Here is a 19,513-nt window from a genome sequence, read left to right as displayed (position 1 = left end):
CGTGTTGTTTGATTGATATTGGAAATGGGCTGGTCTGTGCTTTTGCTGGGTTTCGGAAATGGAAAATGAAGATATTTATCTATTTGATGGGGAGGAGTAGTAGGTGTGATTGAGTGACTGACTCTCTTGGTTGAGTGCTAGGTTAGGTTAGGTTAGGCGGACGTAAATACCTAAAACTAAGCAGACTGAATGCATATATTTTTGAAGCATCAATATTTTTGAAGCATCAATACTTCATCATATCATACTCTGACCTCACGCCATTATTTGCAGTGAAGACTAGAAGAAGTACTATTGTATTGACTTGAACCCCAATTTTTCTTTTTTCTTCTTTTTTTCTTTTCTCCCTTTTATACTTATAAATACCAAAGGTATGCGTATCCTATTATAAAGGACCGTAAATCTTTTCCCATTTCATTATCCATCCATCTACCCATCCGCCCAGCCTTATCCGTTTATTTAGACATGACTGAAAGAGCAAGTAGAAGGAACCCCCCCTTTAGACCACCATTATAGAAACGAAGTGATACTCATTAAATATATATAACACCGCATGTTCCGGATACCTGCATTTTATTCCGAATTTCTAGTTACTTACCTAACCTAACATAGCTGGGATCTGCTCTAGACGCGCTACCTGCTAAGCTGCCTTGCAGTAATTTGCCGGGAAGCTGCCCCGGACGCCGTCTATCTCGCCCATCCACCAGTCCTGATCCGTGCCCGTCTTCTTGACGATTTTTATCCTATCGCCTTCGCGGAAGGACAGGTCGCCTGCGTTCTGCCCAACGAAATCATACTGGGCAATTACGAACTCCTCTAGCCGGTTTGCGCCTATCTTCTTCGGCGGTGGGGGCGGGGGAGGTTTCTTCTTGACGGCAATGGCGGCTGCGCTAGCGGCTGCGTTGAACGACGTGCTGGATGCATTTGTGGGCGTCGGGGAAGGGCGTCCGAAATAATCTGCTCGTGGTTGAGTGGAACCAGGTGATATCGCTGGTGTTAGTCCCTGGCCGAGTCGAGATGCTGTGGTAAAGTCTGTAGGCGTGAGATGATTGCCGATAGCAAACGACGGCTTCGGCTTTGGTTGTATTGTGTTACTTCCTTGGGATGACGCTATCGAGGCTGACGAAGGGATTCGTTTTGGCCGTGGGCCAGCTGGAGGTGGTGCGGAGTTACTGGAGCCGATGAGCCCAGACGGTGAACGGTGAAAGCCGTTCTCCGCGGTGGAGGAAGTCGCGGACGAAGTGGATGGTTTGCGATCGTTATTATTATTGTTGATGTTGCTTGGATCGTCTGGAAGTTTCATAGGCTGTCGGACGGCCTTACCCGTTGCGATGCATGCTATGGATTCGACTTCGCGCTTGACGGGCTCATAAGCACCCGACCACATGGATATGACACTTTCCATGGGTGGTGGCGGCGATGGAAAGTCATAGTCTTGACAATAGTTGTGAAGCGTGGTATAATACAGGCCGAGCAGTCTATTCTGAATTACAACCACTCCTGCTATGAGCGGCGGTATTATGCTGAAAGTCGCGGCCACGAGAGGTGGTAATGTTTCTCTTAGATGTGAGTCCGCAATCTCGAATTCCTATGGGGCTCGTTAGCTTCAATTATCCATCTTATTTCGCATCGTATTAGAATCTGTACCTCAGCTGTTCGCGCAACTTCGGTTTCGGCTTTGGCCAGAGCAGCATCTTCCTTGGGAGTTCGAGAGACCTTCCTCTGCAATTTGTTGACCTTGTCTTGGCACTTCTCGTAATCTAACCTTTTGTTTTCCCGCTTCTTAATGGTCTTCCTTAAGGGCGCAATGCAGTCGCGGGCGTCGGTAGCGGGCTTAATTATTGTAGATTCAATGAGACCTACTTCCTCCAGTACTTCTGCCTTAAGCTCAGTATAAGCCTGTTTCAACCTTAGGGTACGTTCGAGCTGGAGATCCGGGGTCGGCACAGCTGTTGTTCCATGACCATCGGTAGCACCAACTATTGGGTCCCAGAGGCCGTCGTACTCGGTGACTATGCCTAGTTGCGCCATAGCCAGGCTTACCCAGGATTCGTGCCATGACTTGGTGTGGTCAATGATCTGGAAACATGAACTATTAGTATGCGGGAGGCCAGATTGTGGCGGACTGGGAACGATAAAGGCATTTTTTTAGTTCATACCTTAGCAAGAACTCTGTCGGCATCCTCGTAGTCGTTTAATAAAACAGCGACTCGGGCATTATCTCCAGGGCTCTTGTGGAGTAATTTCCCGAACTGTCTCTGCATAGATTGCATGGTGGCTTTTTTGTTGAGCTCGCCACGTTATCAATCTGCTTTAACTACTTATCCTTGAAGGGAAACGCGTGGTGGGGGGATTATGAACAATTAATAGCACGCGGGGTTCGTAGCTTTGAAATATGGCATGACGAAGGGTCCTGCACGCTTAAGTCTGTATGTATCTCGAAAGGATGAAGGGACGAAGTGAAGACATTTGCCGACTAAAGGGTGAGGAGTGAGTAAGAAACGATAACAGTTAAACAACAGAGACTGTCGTGTGAAGTGAAATAAATGAAATAAGTAGGTCGGTCTAGCAGCGTTGTTCTTTCGCGTCGGAAGTTAGAAGCAGGGGCGGAAATGCAGGCAGAAACAAGGGGCTGAGAGAAGAGGCGTAGAAATAATTATATGTACATGCGTTTAGACATGCATTTAGGTAATAGGTAGGTACCTAATGTATAGTGAGAGGAACGGCTGCCGGTTTACCGAACTGCCGGAACTTTACATAAGTCACTTCTGTCCGTAACTTCCAATTGACGAATTGACGAAGGTTAAAGAGCATGGTATAAGATAGGCTAGGAAGTTACGATTGAGAAGAGAATGACGAAGGCTATTATGAAAGTACCCTTTTAAACCAATTTATTAAGGCTGGGTACTTTGCAAGTACTATGAGAAGCTTTTTGGCTATACATAAATGTAGGAGCTGGTCCTGGTACATGGAACTTTAGTGGAGGATGATAGGTTGTGATTGGGATTTGGGATTGCCTGCAGGATGGCCTGTCCTCTCCTCATCAATTCCCCATCTTTTCCTAATCTTCTCGAAACGAACCGCGAATAGGTTATCGGTGGGCAGTGCAGCTAGCTAGGTACTGCTAACACAAACGCCTCACCGTTCCGAATAAACAGGTTTACGATAACGATAAGCAGCAAGACGTCACTGCACATACTTGTGGCCAATGGTTAGAAATCTAAAAATAAAACAATGATTGCTTGTTGTTAGTCTCTAAGACAAGCTACGACAAGCTGCAGACGACTTTTTGGTTTAGGTTATATGCTGCTGAAGAATTATAAAGCTTTTGAATACATAATACACCAGCATCCTCAGTCTTACTTCCAATTGTCACAAATTTAATGCTCAGGGGGCACTTGTATAAATAATTCTAGTGTACATAGTGTATGCAGCCCTATATTACATCAAAAACATGACTCAGATGTACTTACTATTTTAGGCAGTTAAATGTACCGCTCAGCAGCACGTGCTAACGTGTTGTAGTAGGTTGTGTGGGACGCGACTTCTTACATGATTTAAATTGGTTGAAAACACGCTTAATACAAGTTGATAGCGAAAGCGCGTTCTAATCCCCGTTCTAATCTCTCCACACCAACTTTCAACTTTTTGAGCTTAGTAACAGCATTAAGCGACTACGTTGAATACTTGGGTTGTCTTTCCTTTTTAGGCACCACCAAGCCATATATACCTACAACCTTGATCATTGATCAATGTCAACAAGTATTCATCGATAGCCATGGCTACAGCTATGCAGGTTATGCATAGCTCTGCATCTTCAAATCACCAGCAGACACCCGGTAGCACCGCTCCAGTCCTTGAATATGTCTGCCTATTTACGCGCGACCTTCGCAGAAAGCAAAAGCGCTGGCAAGATGGGAGGTTGAAATATCACACATTTAATAAACGTATCATGGTATACGACGAGCGTGGCAACTTTATAGGAGACACACACTGGCACGAAGATTATGATTTCGACGAAGGCGAAGAAGTTGAACTTGAAAGAGGAGGCACCATTGTTCAGGTCGCTGAATGTACGGGGAGTCGTGATCAAGATCTCTCCGAACTCATAGACAAGAGAGCCCGAGAAAAGGCTGAGCGTCAATCTGCTGCTCTTGCGCGACGACCTCCTATAGTTGAGGCTGCTACACCAGATGTTGCTGCCCCTCACTTCCAGCTGCGACATAAGCCTCTCCATAATTTGATTGGCACACCTACTGGCCACCATGGGCGTGCTCTCGTGCCAACTGAATCGCCATACGAAGAAAGACGGAAACTAGCTGCTTCCACACAGGATAACGATGCACGCCCCGCGAAGCGAAGGAAGCGAGAAGTATCTCCTCCAAGCAAGAGCGGTTACGCACAAAGCTTATTTGGTGCTTCATTGACACTATCCGGTACGCCAACAAGTAGTCCACTATTGCGGAGCAGGCCGCCGAAGGTGACATCCGTCTCTGCTGACGACCGGCCGTTGTCATCAGCTATTCCTAGCGCCCATGCCAGTAATTCAGGTGCCGTGCCTATACTTATACATGATGCACCTACAAGAATACAAGAAGAAGCACAGGCCAATACTTCTAGACTTGCGCTATCAAAGAAAGCATATCAAGAGCACCAGGTTATTTCAACGCGGGATTCTGTTAAGCCGCAACCCCAGCTGCTTTCTTTAGGCGATAAAACTGACATTAACGAACAATGCGACCCACCTATCAACGAAAGACAGTCAGGACCAAGGCGAAGGGACCAGACTGGAAGACAGCCTGTAGAGATGGACACATTACAACCAATATCGGCGAACTTGGGGTTGAAGAGCCACGGAAGCAATAAGCGACACTATACTCAACTTAGGGATGGAGATAGTGCGCTTGGCAATACAGCGTCAGCGGCAGATTTAATCGATAGAGGAGCTGAAGGCCCACCCTCTGTCTTAGGACCAAAAGAATCGGTTGGGAGCCGGAATCTCACCACAGAGCCGAAACCTAGGAATAAAGCGGAAGCGGTTGGCAGTAATAAAGAACGCTTAAGATTGGCCCAGGGACAGCCTATAAGCGAGTCGAGGACAGAATTGCGTATCAAGCCTAGGAAGAAACGGGGCCTGGTAATGGTATCCGAGAAGCTGAATAGTGACAGTTCATCAACATCAAGAGCATCTAAGAGCCAAACCGATTGCCAATACCCACCTGCTCCACTAAGCGGTATCACGAAAGGGTATTCAAACGATGGTATGTTAGATGATGATATAAATATAGACACCGGTGTTAAAGAGCCCGATCATACCCGACGAATGACACAGAATGCTCCTTTATGCAATTCGTCGAAAGAAAATCCTAAGTCGGCATACAAACAAGATATCAAGATGAAGAAGGATCGGCGGAAAATACAGAGTGCGAAGCACAGTGAAGATGATCCAGCTATCTCGAATCCTGAAATTCAGACAGAATATTTTAAAGATATGGGAACGTGTGCTTATTACGATCAAACGAATGACGAGACATCTAGCTCCAAGCACGAGCACGGTGTTCTAACCGAAGCGACTAAGCTTTCAAGAAGCAGAAGCGACTCATCTAGGAAGAAGAAAAAACTTCGAACCAAGGATAGTGTAGACTCCCATTCAATAACGGAAAAGGATACCGAGAACCAGATCATGACTAACGAAGATGACTTGGTTTTGCCCGACGACGTTCCTGCTCCTCGCCTTGCTCAATTAGGCCGCAGGAACGTACGTAGCAAAGAGGTGATCGGTTTTTTTTTCGACGAAGAAATTGATAGCGGGCCACAACGGAATGAGGGTGGTGAATATGGTAAGGCAAGTCTCGCTAGCGGCTTTTCCGCGAACCACTCGGCGGCGCAGCCTCCTCTAGCCAAGGAAACAAGGGCGGTGAGCAACGGTGTCCCCCCCGAGTTTGTCGAAGACCGCAACATAGGTGCGGTTGATCTCGAAGCGATTTCGTGTCTTCCGCAGAAGCAAATCAGACCCACGTCAGCCCGAGTCAGCGGGAACTCAGACGTGCAGGCTTTATCTGACGACACTGCGGCGACGCGGCTATCTGCTGCTAAGATGGTGGTCAACCCCGCCACCCGAGGGAAGAAGGCTGCCAAGCCTTCGGATGCTGCCGGCCATGTTCCGCAATGTCCATTGCCGTCAGAAGTGGCATTGGGAAGACCGCCAGATACTAAGAGGCATGAACACGACGAACAGAAGACTACATCAAAAGTCCGACGCAAAGCTTCTGTTGCGGCGATGCCCGTATTTGCCAGAGCGAACGGAGGACCATGGAGCAGGGAAGCCTATGATCTGTTTGAATTTACACGCCCAGCGTAGGGTGTGCGAATGTAACCCTTTTGCGAGTTCTCTGATCCGGGCGGCTCTGGGAGAGGGGGGAAATAGTGTATGACCGACAAATGCAAGCTAGGATTACGCCTGTTTACGTTGTGTGCAATACTTACAGCAGGGCTAAAAGTCAATTGGGAATTTGTATCTCCCGAGGCCAAGTCGCAATGGCAGTTGATGGTAGCAAATTTTGCTAATTTGCCCGTATAGTTCTGTCGACCGACAGGGCAACTTGTAGAAAGCCACGAGGAACATCATAAAGCAACGCGTTGGCTCAACCTTAAGCGCAGATGCTCAGACGACATGCTACGTGTCAAGCCGACCCTTACCACTTTAGTGCTCTAGCCTACACTGCTGTAAAGAACCGCATAGCTACCTACGTAGGTGGGGTCTTACCTGCGTTTGTAGCTGGGATTCATAGAGGGAAAAAAGAAGAGAGAAAAAAAATCCTCCATTTCCCCGCTCGAATCGAATCTCTTGCTTCACACATCTAAAAAACGCTGTTGTCAGCGCCAGAACGACAATTATTGATTTTGCTTCACCGAAAGTTTGGTAAAGGAGAGAGATATTTGATGTCCAAGATGGATCCGTCTCTACTACATTCCTACCTATAGCCAAATAGCATTGGCTAGATATGGTATATAGCTAGGATCCCGTGAAGAAGTATTCATGGTTGGAAGATGACGCACTACTTCCCCAGCTAAGCGAAATCCAATGATCGGTAAGTGCACCAGCATAGAGAGCTCATGTGGGCGCTGCGCTCCGATGTGGAGGGTTTTGTAAATAAAAAAATCTGCCTCCTCGTCAGCCTCAACTAGGCGCAGTATGTGCATTCATTGCTACACATATACGTACATTGTTACAGCAGGTGTACATAGTATACCCAGGTAGGTATGTCCTTGAATACCCCCCCGGATCGGTCCCTCAAATATTATGCCCAGCCCTATCTCGTGTCTTCCATCCCAACCATCACTATACACAGCCAGCCTACTAGTCTACTACTACCTATCTAGACTTTTATCACGTTGAATTTTATCTCCTTGTTTGTTCTATCATAACATTAAGCCCCTGCTGCCCTGCTGCCCTGCACGGCTTCATTTCTACCTTACCAGGTAAATGTACTGGCAGGCCTCACCACCCATTACAAGGCTGTCTGCTACTCCGTAACTAGGCACTCGACACACACTTTGTGCCAACTCGACCATGACTTCGCCTAATCAGACTTCCAGAGGCTATGAATCGCGCCATGTTTCTAGAATTATTGTCGAACCAACCCCCGAGAACCAGAGGATCTATAATGATATTCGGCAGACGCTTGAACGTTTGCGCCTACAAACTCATGTCGTCTCGCAGCAGAACTTGCTACCTCCCCAAGCAGCTCCGTCTATTGGTAGTACTATTCATTCGCCAACAGACGAGCCTGGCACGCCTTCCACCCAAGATGTAACGACGCAGGATGCAGATCGATCCAGACGTCAGCGAGGTAGGAGGAGAGGACCGCTGAATTCACGTACTAGGTTGAATACTGCACTCAAACGGAAGCTCAAGCTTGCTTGCCCGCATCATCGGGCTAAGAAAACAACAGTAAAGTCATCAACGACATCGCATCATTGCAATTGTACTAACAAATACCTGTAGTGCGATTGCCATGATTTCTGTCTTCTAGAAGAAGGTTACCAAAACACGCTGCTCTCGCAATCCCCTAGTCATGGCAGGCTGCATGGCCGAACCGAATTTATGTCGCTCACGCCGATAGAACGAACTTGGAATACGTTTGGTGCTGGCGGGGCTGCGATGGCGTCATCAGAGCAAGACTCCATATTGAACGACATTGACCTGCAATCCTCAGTTGGAGATCACGAGGCTGTCCGCTCAGATGTACAGCAAATTGTGAGCGGATTCGATGCCGACTCGGTGCATCTAGACAGCACGATGCTCCAAGCCCCGGGACAAACATACCACCCAGGTAACGATATGGGTACGCAATCACCGGATGGGCATATACAGCTCGAATTTCTCGAGATTGGCAGCCAGATGGAGATGTATCCAAATCGCTGGCGATGCGAGTATAGGGGTTCGATAGATACTGCGTCGGAGACTTCCTCGGAAACCTGTCACTGGACAGGACCGTTCCGGGAGCTGTCTAACCATTTTCGAACAAAACATCATCCCTTTCATGATGTCAATCCACGCTTCTGGCTCGTGTGCACGCGTTGCCGTGCTAGAGCTCGAGCTCCTAATGACTTAGAGTCCCCTCTATCCCCATTCCGATGTACCAGGGAGAGCTGCTTAGGTTCTTCTTGCCAGAGATGGTATTACGGTTCCACGAGAGATGAATCAGTCGCAGGGTCGGCGGTAGCCCTGACCCAATCTAGCGAGTCTGAAGCTGGTTATTCTTGGAGCTTTCAACCCGAAGGAAACCAGCCATGGCTTGGTGGAGGGGCCTCGAACAACGGATACGGATCGCATTTCGGTGCCAGGAACCCGCATGAACACCCGTATTACCATAGTGCTAAGTGGGAAACCAGTAGTGATTCCTCCACTCCCCTCACGGACTGCGGCAATCCCCCACGAAAACCCCTCCGCCCTGTTCGGAAATACTACACTAGGTGCAAATCACCCCGCCAATGCCCTATACGCTTACTGTCTTTTGCCAAGTTACCCATTAGCCATCTCCTCTCAATCATCGTACCCTTATTGACCACTATTATACGAGAAAGTAGTCATTTTACTGTGTCAGATCCATTACAACCTCGCGCAATTAACACGGACGCATTTAGTTGGTGGTCTCTAATATTAGTCTTGATTGGGTTCGTGGCGACATGGTCATTGAAGGACCGGGCTCGGTCCCGGGTTTTCAACGAGGTTAGTAAATAAATATCCTAAGCTGCTAGTAGCAATTCTAACAGGTTGTAGCCCATCCATCGAGATCACCGCCGCCAGCATCGTAGGGGCCAGTTTCCTAGCGACGAAGGTTTTATTATACGGCATCATTTCAATACGTTGATGACAGCATAACCAGCCGTCACTGCTACAAGTTGTAAAGGATGATTCGCATTATATCATTTATCATTACAGGAAATGATTTCCTTAAAGTTCACTATTACTTCTTACGGAGTATGGGCGAGCAACACTATTTTGCATATTTGGCATTGATACCCTTTTCATTTCTTAGGCGTCGGTATGGATACACTCACGGCTTGTGAGTATCTGGTGTTAAATGACCGGCATTTTGGATATTCGATCTTAGGAGATATTTACGAGTTGACGTCCTCGGGCCTACATGGCTATATATAATCTATATACACAAGCTACAATAATACACTAACAGAATACACTGACAGTTTTCGGTAGGGGTGCGCATACCAACTCTCGTAAAGCAGTAAACTATTACTCACTTTTTCTAGTCACTTACGTACCTCGATTTCATGCATTCGTATACGCCTTCGAGTATAGATTTATAAGTAGTATTCGTTATCTAGTATGCGTATCGGAAGTCTTGCTTCGATCGAGTCGAGTCATACTATAGTTACGTATCATATGCAAGTATCTACTCGGCACATACGACAGGTGCCTAACTCCATGTATGAAGTACATGTAGTTAGTATAGGCCAAATACCTATTTACACTTAAGTCGGGTGTCGTGTATTCTCGGGGATAATTAGGCGGGTCTATTATACTATGTATGTATAATAAAGCAGGTATTCTGTGCAACGTTAGCCTCCCGGCCTCCACTACCCAGATCTGCGAGAAGATCTAGTGGGGTTATTGACGGGGAAGCCACTTACATAGATGTTGATTTGTACACGAATTCTCAGATATCAACACAACAAATCAATAAACGAAAGGAAAAACACCGAGAATAGGTCAATCAGGTTTCAAGAGTGCCGAGGTTGCAATTGTAATAATTGTAATAATTGTACTGTGTAATGGCATATTAGTAGCATAGTCGTTACGACACCAAAGAACTCGCATTGAAATACCTCTAAAATGAAGGAGAGCTCGTCTTAATTTAGGAGGGGTTAGATAATTGGTAATTGGCCAATTCTCGAATGAGTCAACCCACCTGTTTGGTCTTGCCGATGGATGCCTCAGGCTCCCACGCATCCTTCCCCAGCTGAAATGGGACAGGTATCTGACACTGTTATTATTTAGGTAACTGTTCCAGCTAAACACTAACAGATTATGGAGCGGAGTACTTGAGAGTTGGAAGGCTCGTGCCCACTAAAAAACCACGGTGATTGGTTAAGCGGTCGATCTACTTCTTCGCCGTGGTGGGTCTCAAAACCTTGCTCCGCCATTCTTTGCTGGTGATGAATTGAGGCTTTGCACGCACTAATTGTATTGTATACATAGTAACGAAAGCTTTAGGACCGTCAGAAGTGAAATATCATCCTGTGACTCCCTCCCGAGATTCGAAATTCCTTCTTCTTTTCTTTTCCCATCTCTTCACATCTGATTATAGTAGTAGACTCTACCTAGGTCTCAAAACATACCATTTGACTATTGTCAACCTTTTACTTCGAAATATTCGAAGACTTACACTCTTTACCCCCTGACTCTTTGAGCTAGACATCGTCGACCTAGGTGCCTAGACTCAGAAAGCAGGTTTCCACTCCCACCACCATACTACCTATCCATACTATCAAACGTTGGCGGTTAACATCCCTCCCCTTCCGTTAGCCTACTTCGCTTTTATACTGTTATTATTATTATCATTATACCCGAATTGTAGCTATATTATCCAACCCACATCGGAGTTGGCGTTACTTATCACCTTTTACGACGGAACTTGGTGCTTACCTGTAAACCCACGTTTGCTCGAAGCCACCAAATCGCCAAGTCGCCAATCTGACCAACCTGCATCGTATCCATTCCCTCGGCATCGCTAATCGCGTAACCAACAACAACATGTCGTATATGTCCGGTATCAACTCTTCCACTTCCCTTATGGGTTTCTCTGTCCATCAGCCTGCCATTGGCGCCCCTTTGCAGTTCTTCCCTGCCATGGGGTCCAAGCAGTTGGACGAGATGATCGACGCTTATGTTCCTGGGGATGCTTCAATCCTCGATAAGCGTGCTACCGTCTCTATGGAATTCTTCGAGCACAGCATGGCGACCGGCGAACTTTTCAAATTCTTCATGGTTTACCCTGCCCTTGGCTCTGCTACTGAATCGCCTAGTATAGCCTTGGCTGATTCCGGCTACGTCTCCAACTTCACATCTCCTGTTATGTCCGAGAGCCAATGGACTCAAGCTAGCAATATTTCTTCGTCTAGCGAACACAGGACCCAAAAGCCGTCTCCCAAGAACACGGCTCTATCCAATGATTTCTCACATCTTCCTGGTATGAAGATTTTAACCAAGGATGGAAAGGACGTCACCAATTCGGCTTCCCGTGGCTGCAAAACAAAAGAGCAACGTGACCACGCCCACCTAATGCGTATCATCAAGGCTTGCGATTCTTGCCGGAGAAAGAAGGTGCGTTGTGACCCGAGTCACAAGCGGTCGTCCGGTTCTTCTGCAGCCAGAACAGCCAAGAAGACGAAGAAGACCGCTGCACCGTCCGTCCCAGCATCGGCACCTCCACCACAAACAACATTAGAATCTTCAGGGCAACCTTTATATATGCCATCATTCGACATTGCACACTTATCTGGTTCATCTTTTGACTCCGTCATGTCGGAGTCGCTAGTTGATCCTACTATGGACTGGGATCAGTTCGTTCAGTACGACGAGGAGCCATTCGAGGCCATTCCATACGACTACGACTTCTTCTTTGACCCTGCGGGCCACCTCACACCAACATCATCCAACTCATACTCGTCGCCATCTCAACCAATTACTCCAGCTCAAATGGCAGGCCTCGAGAACACGGCAGTTGGTCTAACAGAAGATGCCCAGGCAGTACTACCACCTTATCTAAACCCAGGTGGCGAGGCTGGCAACAATTACGCCGACTTCAACCTATACTCACCAGGTTCTTCAGTTTACCTAGATGATGACCCTAGCCTAAGTAAGGAAGTTGCAGCATTGCCACAACCTGAGAGTTCAAGACGCCTAGACAATCAACAACTATTTGACTTCCACAGGCGGAAGAATATTACAGACCAAGACCAAGACCGGGATCGGGATGCTCAACTAGATGTATCTGTAAATGCAGATCACCAAGTATCACCCGTCTCACGAGAACAGGCATCACTGCCAACCGGCCTAGATACATCATCATACCACGAGGGAATATTCGACGCTCCGATCCAATCCCTTGTTGTAGCACAGGGTGACAGCGGGCAGATTAGCCAAGTATCCGGGTCGCGCGTTCCAGTTCCACCAGGTCTACCAAACCCATTAACACCAGTAAGGACAGGCGAACCACGGCCGCAACCGTGGACCTCACCATTGCCAACTGGAGTGGGCGTACCATCCTCTCGACTACACGAATCTCAGCTTGGATCATCTTCACCTTCCACCGGTCTAAGAAAAGCCAGTCAGAACCTTGCAGAATGGCACAGTCGGCAAGACTCGGTTGCTATGCTGACGAGTAGTAGTGGTACGTGGTGTACCACATCTATGAGCTCAGCAGCACTCGAGGCCATGACAGAATTGTCTTCGACAAGCCAGTCACGTCGCGAGCCCGGCAAACTTCCACAAACCGTAAGTCATTCCTATTATGTATTCAATCGTGGCCCGAGGCTAAGATGTTTGCAGAACACGACTACTATCAATACCGGAGAACCGATATATTCTACTCTCGCCGAGCGCCGCACAGTAGATACAGTCACTGCATTTTCTTTGTCTCAAAATATACCGTCTTCCTGGTCTTCTGTCGCAGGACCAGATCCAAATGCCCGGGATGCACCCACACGTCCTTCGTCCAGCATTTCCAACCCGGCTTCCCAGAATATCTCAGCCTTGGGTGTTGCCGAGAATGGTGGTGTTTCTGATGCAGCTGTTCCATCCGCTTCCTTGTCTAAGACGAGCCAGACAGTGCTCTCTTTGAGTGATAACGGAAAGAACTATGTAGAAAGGAGGCAGCTCCTTTCAGCATCCTTAAACACGTCACAGTCACAAACCAGGTCGGATATGCAGAATTGGTCCAAGATAATTGCGAATGCAGTGGCAGCGTGCCTACTAGTGTTTGCATATGCATCTTTGAGCGTGCTTCGTCAGTGGACACTTCTTAGCAATAAAGCTGGAGAACTTCAAACCACCGGGATCCTCGTGGGGTCTTTATCCGTTGCTGTCGCTTACACTATGTTGAGGCAACATGGTATGAGCATGCTGGATCTGGCCACACAAGTTCTTCCTTTCCCGAGACGACTCGCCATTGGTACAAACACCGTCAAGTCAAGATACTCTCAACTATCAGAAGACATCTCCCGGGTGCGCACCAACCTCGAAAGCAACTTCTCCCTGCACTCATCTAGGAAGACTAAGGCCTTGGGCTACCGCATGCGCCGCATGACAAGTCTTGTCTGATGATGGTATCTCTCGCCATATAAATCATTTCTACTACATACTGTTATGATTAGCGCTTGGTCGCGCTTGTCAGGAAAAATACATTAAATATGATACCCCAGGTTAGAAACAGATGGTGGTGGATTCGGAGTCGGAGTGGGCTTCTAGCTCCATACATGTTAGGTAGTTAAGGGAAGGAAGGTGGTTGAGGGTCGGACCAGCTAACGATCTATGAGAGGTAGTGTATTCCGCGCCTACTTAGACCAATATGACACTTAACCGCTTTTTGTGAATACTGTCGGCTCTCAATGATATTGTGACATGCGATATTGTGACATGCATTGTGTTGCTAGGCCATGTGAAGGTTGCTGTTTCATGATTTCTCGTTGACACCCCGGAAATCTGAGAATAGCGACGACTGAGTAAAGGTAAGGTTTAGAAGACATGTCAATTCTTAATAGCCTACCTTGTATAAGGTCAATACACTAAAATTTAATTGTTATAGTAACATAAATAACCCTTTCAAAATCCTGACTTAATCTTTACTCTTGTAGATTAGGTAGGTAACTTTGAGTAAAAAGTGACTTCGTAAAAGCACGATTATTATTTGAAGTTATATTTTGCTATGATATTTCGTTACAAGGCCTCACGTAGGAGGTAATTATGTACCTAGGTACCTATGAATTACCTAATCCCCACCAATTTATTACTAGAGGTACATTAGGTACCTGTATTGCGGGACGTTCCCGCTCGGGCTAAAGATACCACACCTTACCTTCTATGGTAAGGTTTAGATCTTATGTAGTTAGGTAGCCCTTTGTAAGTAACAAACTAGCGCGAGTTAGGCAATTAGCTGCTTTATTTATCCCAAGCGGCAGAAAATTCTCAGCCGCGCCGCTGCGACATCTTGCCTTGTCGTGATATATAAAATAGCTTTTTTCACCTATTAACTTCAGCTCAGTCATGATTACTCGCCTGCATCATAGCTCACGGCTTTCTCATAGATGTGCTACCTCGTCCTATCCTCTAACGACATGGAGATGGCCTGGTAAGGAAGAGATATAGCGACATAGCGATATAGCGACATAGCGACATAGCGATATAGCGATATAGCGATTTCATAGATGCACGTTCGTTTAGGATCCTGAATCCTTTTGTAGGTACTAACATCGCTCGCTCTCACCAACTCACCAAAAGAGATGTTACCTCCCTGATTGACTTACACGGGACAAGGAGGCTTATGCAGGTCTTGCCTTACCATTCATTGGCGGTCGGCATTGCTTCGTCTCATGATTAGCTGCTTATCTCATTCGGCATTCGGCTCAGCTAGTGGTGACGGCATCACGAACATTTTATTTTATTTGGGTAGGAAGTTGTAGTAATTGGCGGTATTTTTTATCGATTTAAGTTTACCTAAAGAATTAAAAGTATCATAAGGAAAGCACGGGAAGGAGGAAACAATGGCGGGACACAAGATCTTAGGTTACGCCGCGAGCCTCTGGCAGACCTGGCAGGCGCTGTTTGCGTCTTTCATCCAACTCTACGCCCGCTTCTTTCCCTTCAACTCGACACCTGACTCAGGCCGGACAACGCAGCAACAAGCATCAACACATCCACAACCTTCAACACGCTCAGATTCACTAAACTCAAACTTTTCAACAGAGCAAAAAAAGCCAGATTCCTCTTTATATTCACCTTCTCCCTACACCCAAACCTCCCAACTACATCAAAACTCTTCCTTCATAGATCTCGAACAAGGTCTGGACTCTTCATCCCAAGACGATACCATGGCGCAGTCTAAGAAACGTGGCCAAAAGCGAGGCGGCCACAAAGGTTCTGGTCCAAAGTCTGCTGGTCCTAATGCTTCTAATGCCCTTAATGCTCCTACCACTACTCAATCAAACAGCAGCATCGTCGCCAACAAACCTACATCTAGCCAAAACCATGCGTCGCCTCTTGGACAGGTCGGTGTTGCTCCCGTTGCGAATCAAGGTGACACTAAAGTCAACTCTCATCAACCCGATAGTCAAAAGCCACTCGGAGCTAAAATAGGCGGCCAAAGCCGTGGCCTTCCACCTCCTAGTCCCCTTGTCGACAGTAGAAGAGAGAATGCTCCCCCTCACAATCTGTCGTCCACCGTCTCCCAATCTCAGCCGCCTACCCCAAAGCCCCTCCTTGCGGAGGGCCGGGTTCAAGTCCAGAAAACGGGTACCCGCAGCCAGCACGTCACCGCAGCCTTTGTTTCTTCTAACAAGTCTGCAATGGAAGATAATACTCCCCAGAATACGCAAGTCGAAGAGGTCGCCTCCGGAATTAACTGTCTTACCCTTGATGATATTTCCGGTAGTGGACAGCCCCCTGAGCCGGGACATGCTTCTGCAGCGGCCGCTCCTAATGCCTTAGCCGCTCCGATCATGGTTGCCTTACCTCCCACTGATAAGGCCGCTGCTCCGAAATCTCCTTCACCTCCAGTTCCTAGTCTACCTGGACTAGTCGAACCCAAGACAGAGGAGGGACGAGTTGAGCGGGCGTACCATCTCAACTTGATGCAAGAGGCACTTGCTATGGTAAAGATTCTCTTTCATTTGGCATCTGATCTTTCCCTTATATCTACAGACTAGCTAACAAAACTATTAGGGTAATCTAGCTCTAAATACCAACGAGACGCCAGTAGGCTGTGTCTTGGTCCATAATGGAAAAGTTATTGCTAAAGGAATGAATGCGACAAACGTTACTCGCAATGGGACTCGTCATGCTGAATTTATGGCCTTGTCTGCCCTACTTTCCCGGAAAGGGCCTGAAGATGTCAAAGAAGTTGGCACCAGCCCAGCTCTGGATGATCCTAGCTGGGAGGATGTAGATCCGACAGACAGTCATATCTATCCTTATGGCCAGAAGCTCCATCCTGCCCCGGCGATTAGTCGCAGCATCATATCCGAGTGTGTTCTCTACGTTACGGTTGAGCCCTGCGTCATGTGTGCCTCTCTTCTTCGCCAACTAGGCATCAAGAAGGTATATTTTGGTGCTGTCAATGATAAATTTGGTGGGACCGGAGGCGTTTTCAAAATCCACCAAAACTCCAAGCCCGTTCCGAAGCCAGCAGACCGTCCCTATCAAAATGGATATGGTCCTCAAGACGCCAGTCGTATCTGCCAAGGCAAAGCTACTCCCATCCCGAGAGATGAGGATGACGGTGACGGCGGCAATGTGGAACCTGGATATCCGGTCGAAGGTGGTTATCTTCGTGACGAGGCTGTCTCACTACTCCGACGATTCTATGTCCAGGAGAATGGTCGAGGTAAGTACTCTCCAGTAGTCACATGTCAACAATGTCAATATCGCCGACTAACTTCTGTGGCCTAGCTCCCCAACCTCGCAAGAAGGAGGGCAGAGCTGCTCGCTTGTTCGCCATGGAGAACCAGGCTAAGAATGGCGGGAGTGCTTCTGAGTTTTCGGATGGCGGTGGCCCCGTTGATAATGAGGCGGCAGCCGATGATGGTGAGGTCATGGAGATGACTAATGATACTACGAACATTTAACTCACCAGCTCCCGATATCCGAGATATCTCTTACGCCTTTCCGAGTACAACATACAACATGCGCATAACACTGTAACAATATTCTATTACGATAGACTCGCGTCAGATTCCCACAATTGCATGGATAGGAGTATTCTCCCCGGTGTTTCTGGTCTCTTTTCTCTCAGTCAACAGTACATATCACAGGCGGGCGCGGTCAGCATAGTTTCGGAGCCGGCATACAAGAGGACTGAAGATGACTTTGATTTGTCTCGTAACATGAGGGCATTGTATGTAACTGTCTAGACGCGTTGATTCTTCACAGATAGTCGCATTAGTTTTCATGCTTAATTGATACCTATAGAACAATAACGGTTATGCAACTTTGTATATGCCTTAAACCTGGTTTTACGCGTGCCCTGTCTCGTGTGCGGTTCAAGATATAACCCCAGTCAAATATGAGGTATCCATGCTATCGTAGGTAGGTATGTACCTAGCCATGACATACACCTAAAGACAATACGTTCTCACCTCCCCTTAGCGTGAATATCATCTCGCTTATCACAGTCCGCTCGGATATCGTCTGAAGTACATTTCCCAGTCGTGTCATAAAAGGGGTATTGGCGTATACTGTTATCCTCGTGCTGCAGTGCGCTAGCTCCAGGGTGCTCTAAGCGCCGCACCGTATTGCCACTGTACAATACAATACTTCCATCCCTCCATTCCTAAGCGATCCCAGTAGTCGTCGTAAGCAATGCGTTTAATTAAAGAGTTGGGTGGATTGGAGGACTACGTACAGGCATGCATACGGTAACAGAGCCCCCCCCTTTTAGAAGATGCCTATTATATTAGTTAAAGATTTTGACAGTTTGCTATGACCATAGGTAAAGTAGAGCAGGTTTGAGATATTGCTCAGCGGTTCGGTTGGGTATGAAGAGGCCTGTGGTTCATTAACATAGGAGAGCGGGGAGGGTTTGATCGCTTTGATAAGTCATAACTCTCGAACTTTATAATGGCCGTGATGGAACTTTGAGGTAGGTTTGGGAGAAAGACGGTGCTTTCATAGGGCTACCTGAGCTGGTGCTTTCCGGGTGAGGAGGATTAGACTATTGATATGCGTTCGCCTAGAGAGAGAGAGAGAGAGAGAGAGAGAGAGAGAGAGAGGACGGCCGGATATAGACATGCGATAGCGCACGTGGTATCAAGACCTCTGCTATCGGCCTAGGTATACTATTGACAATATCTCAGATTGTTGAATGGGTATTTATCACTTTACGGGGAAATTTCCGGTTAAGACTTGCCTGTCGTTTTCTTGGGGGTCACCATTGGTCCCAAGATCGACTGTCAAGACCTAGTCACCTCTGCAGGCGTAAACGGAGGATGTATGGAATAATGATACGATAATTATGGCGATACTTCCATCTTTTACTAGTTCGAGTGTTATAGCGCGTAGTTTCGGAAGTGCTATGGTTGTTTATCAGCCGTGTAGACTGGCAGGCTCTATGACCCGTACATGTCAATCCACCAAGTCCATCCACGGATAACACTCTCCCTAGAGTCACGGTGAACTCGGTGGAACTAAAGCCCAGTCAGAAGATGGTCCATACCGGCATATCGAAAAACATCGATAGTAAGAAAAACGGGACGAGTGTTGACGAACAGGATGGAAAGAGGAACTCGATAATGAGAGTCAGTTATAGCTATCAGAGGGAGTCAAATTACTGTAACTAAAGGAGGTTTACATCAATGTAAGAAAAAATATTCCAGAAGGACAAGAATCGTAGGTAGTTGCGCTTATCCTTACGTCTTATCTACGTGGGTCACTTCCGGCGTCACGATGCCCTCAGCAACAGAGTATCACCACTTGTGGTTGAATTGTTCGGCATCGGTCTGGGCTGGAAACAGGGGTTAAGGGAACCCGAGGTTTTAGGTCTTTTAGATCGCACATGGACCAAAAGGATCTCGAATGAATGCGGTCTTTTGGAATTTCCGACGGCCTAATTTCTAATCGCTTTGGTGATACCTGCTGATATATGATGACCACGTAGTCCACGGTAACCACTCCACCGCACAGGTACATACCACCCCGGGACGAGTATCCTAGGAACATACAACATCGAGGCTCGTCATCATCGGGAGTCTGCCGCTACTATTCTAATAAACGAAA

At 47.3% G+C, this 19,513-nt stretch overlaps 5 protein-coding genes across 5 annotated transcripts; 4 read left to right on the top strand and 1 right to left on the bottom strand.

Moving 5' to 3' along the window:
* Window positions 1–13: 13 nt before the first annotated feature.
* F4817DRAFT_56834 (uncharacterized protein) lies at window positions 14–2,577 on the bottom strand. The gene is made up of 3 exons (XM_049307646.1): window positions 2,160–2,577; window positions 1,648–2,079; window positions 14–1,588 (listed from the first exon to the last, which is right to left on the bottom strand). Exons 1-3 carry the CDS (start codon window positions 2,271–2,273, stop codon window positions 641–643), a joined length of 1,494 nt encoding a protein of 497 aa, XP_049160586.1. The 5' UTR covers window positions 2,274–2,577; the 3' UTR covers window positions 14–640.
* A 1,032-nt stretch (window positions 2,578–3,609) lies between these two features.
* On the top strand, window positions 3,610–6,644 carry F4817DRAFT_56817 (uncharacterized protein). The gene has a single exon (XM_049307645.1). The coding sequence runs from the start codon at window positions 3,779–3,781 to the stop codon at window positions 6,359–6,361; it is 2,583 nt and encodes an 860-aa protein (XP_049160585.1). The 5' UTR covers window positions 3,610–3,778; the 3' UTR covers window positions 6,362–6,644.
* Window positions 6,645–7,573: 929 nt separating this feature from the next.
* F4817DRAFT_314486 (uncharacterized protein) lies at window positions 7,574–9,388 on the top strand (the record flags this gene model as incomplete). The annotated part of the gene is made up of 3 exons (XM_049300408.1): window positions 7,574–7,954; window positions 8,009–9,235; window positions 9,287–9,388. 3 exons carry the CDS (start codon window positions 7,574–7,576, stop codon window positions 9,386–9,388), a joined length of 1,710 nt encoding a protein of 569 aa, XP_049160584.1.
* Window positions 9,389–10,694: 1,306 nt separating this feature from the next.
* On the top strand, window positions 10,695–14,121 carry F4817DRAFT_333181 (uncharacterized protein). Its single transcript, XM_049302729.1, has 2 exons — window positions 10,695–13,024; window positions 13,079–14,121. Exons 1-2 carry the CDS (start codon window positions 11,282–11,284, stop codon window positions 13,847–13,849), a joined length of 2,514 nt encoding a protein of 837 aa, XP_049160583.1. The 5' UTR covers window positions 10,695–11,281; the 3' UTR covers window positions 13,850–14,121.
* Window positions 14,122–14,653: 532 nt separating this feature from the next.
* F4817DRAFT_333179 (cytidine deaminase-like protein) lies at window positions 14,654–17,715 on the top strand. Its single transcript, XM_049302728.1, has 4 exons — window positions 14,654–14,984; window positions 15,062–16,395; window positions 16,466–17,126; window positions 17,192–17,715. Exons 2-4 carry the CDS (start codon window positions 15,289–15,291, stop codon window positions 17,365–17,367), a joined length of 1,944 nt encoding a protein of 647 aa, XP_049160582.1. The 5' UTR covers window positions 14,654–14,984; window positions 15,062–15,288; the 3' UTR covers window positions 17,368–17,715.
* Window positions 17,716–19,513: the final 1,798 nt, after the last annotated feature.

This window comes from Daldinia loculata (genome assembly GCF_022478755.1).
Source record: "Daldinia loculata strain CBS 113971 unplaced genomic scaffold F4817scaffold_15, whole genome shotgun sequence".
In the NCBI taxonomy this organism is placed as follows: Eukaryota; Fungi; Ascomycota; class Sordariomycetes; order Xylariales; family Hypoxylaceae; genus Daldinia; species Daldinia loculata.
Note: the sequence above shows the minus strand (reverse complement) of the source record. Positions and strands in the feature narration are given on the sequence as shown.